Genomic DNA, 1,309 nt, shown 5'->3' on the forward strand with positions numbered 1-1,309 from the left:
CTATGTATATTTTTTCACTTAACTAAAACAAAACTCCCATGGAAGAAAAACATCAATCTCCCATTATTTTCAATAACTATCAAACAATTTCTTCTTCATCTCTAACAAAAAGATCAATAACCTTAAAATCATCAAAACAACAAACCAATAGAAACAAGAAAATCAAATCCAGTACTGAAAAAACCAAGAAAATGGACGATTCAAAACACCCAATTTACCACGGTGTTCGAAAACGAAGCTGGGGTAAATGGGTGTCTGAAATTCGCGAGCCGAGGAAAAAATCAAGGATTTGGCTTGGTACATTTTCTACAGCTGAAATGGCTGCCAGAGCACATGATGTAGCTGCAATTGCCATTAAAGGTCACTTAGCTTTACTCAATTTCCCTGAATTAGCTCATCAATTTCCTATACCATCTTCGAAATGCGCTAAAGATATTCAATCTGCAGCCGCAAAGGCTGCAGCTTTGAATATTTCACCAAGAAATTTTATGGAAAAACAGAGTAAAGGTGAGTTAATGGAAATGCTCTGTTCTCCTGAAGAAACAGAGTCATCAGAATCATCATCTTCGTCTTCGTCTTCGTCTAATAATGAGGATCCTTTTCTTGATTTGCCTGATATTCTTATGGATCTTACTCAAAAATTTGATAAATTTTGTTACTATAATTCACCATGGGATTTGGCTGGAGCTGTAAGCTTTTGGCCTCAAGAAGAGCTCTATTTGTGGGATTACAACCATGACACTGAAACCCCACTCGAAGTTTCACAGCCGTAATAATATAATTTTTCGACGAAATGTGAATTTAGATTATAACAATGAAATCATAGCATCAAAAAAAAAAGTTATAGTTCGCCAATAGTATTGAATGCCGATTGTTTATTTATTTTCAAGCTTATGATCATATTGAAAGATTTCAAATATTTATCGAAAGCTCAAAATTACATATAAATAAAAGATGATAAATCAATATGTCGAACTTTTGGCAAGCAAAAGACACAAGCATTAAGAAAAATTTACTAATTTGAGAAGGTGCGATATGGAATATGAATTTTTTTTTCTCATTAACATATCTAAGTCATGTAACTTTTAAATGATTTAAATTTTTTCTAATCTTTTTTTTTGGTAACAAAATAGAATAAATGAGTACGGAATTGACAGTCATCTTTTATGTAATGGTTCATTGTAAATACACTAATGAATAAATTATTTTTTTCAGTGACTGATAAATAAATATATTGTCAGGGGAATATAATTTAGCTTGCTTCTTTAGGTAATTTTTATCAGCGGAATCCTAATTTATCAACAATGGA

General features: G+C 31.6%; 1 protein-coding gene across 1 annotated transcript; it reads left to right on the forward strand.

The window, feature by feature from the left end:
* Positions 1 to 882, forward strand: LOC107028091 (ethylene-responsive transcription factor ERF038). Its single transcript, XM_015229144.2, has one exon. It carries the CDS (start codon positions 39 to 41, stop codon positions 771 to 773), a length of 735 nt encoding a protein of 244 aa, XP_015084630.2. The 5' UTR covers positions 1 to 38; the 3' UTR covers positions 774 to 882.
* Positions 883 to 1,309: the final 427 nt, after the last annotated feature.

This window comes from Solanum pennellii, chromosome 8, assembly GCF_001406875.1.
Source record: "Solanum pennellii chromosome 8, SPENNV200".
Taxonomy (NCBI): Eukaryota; Viridiplantae; Streptophyta; class Magnoliopsida; order Solanales; family Solanaceae; genus Solanum; species Solanum pennellii.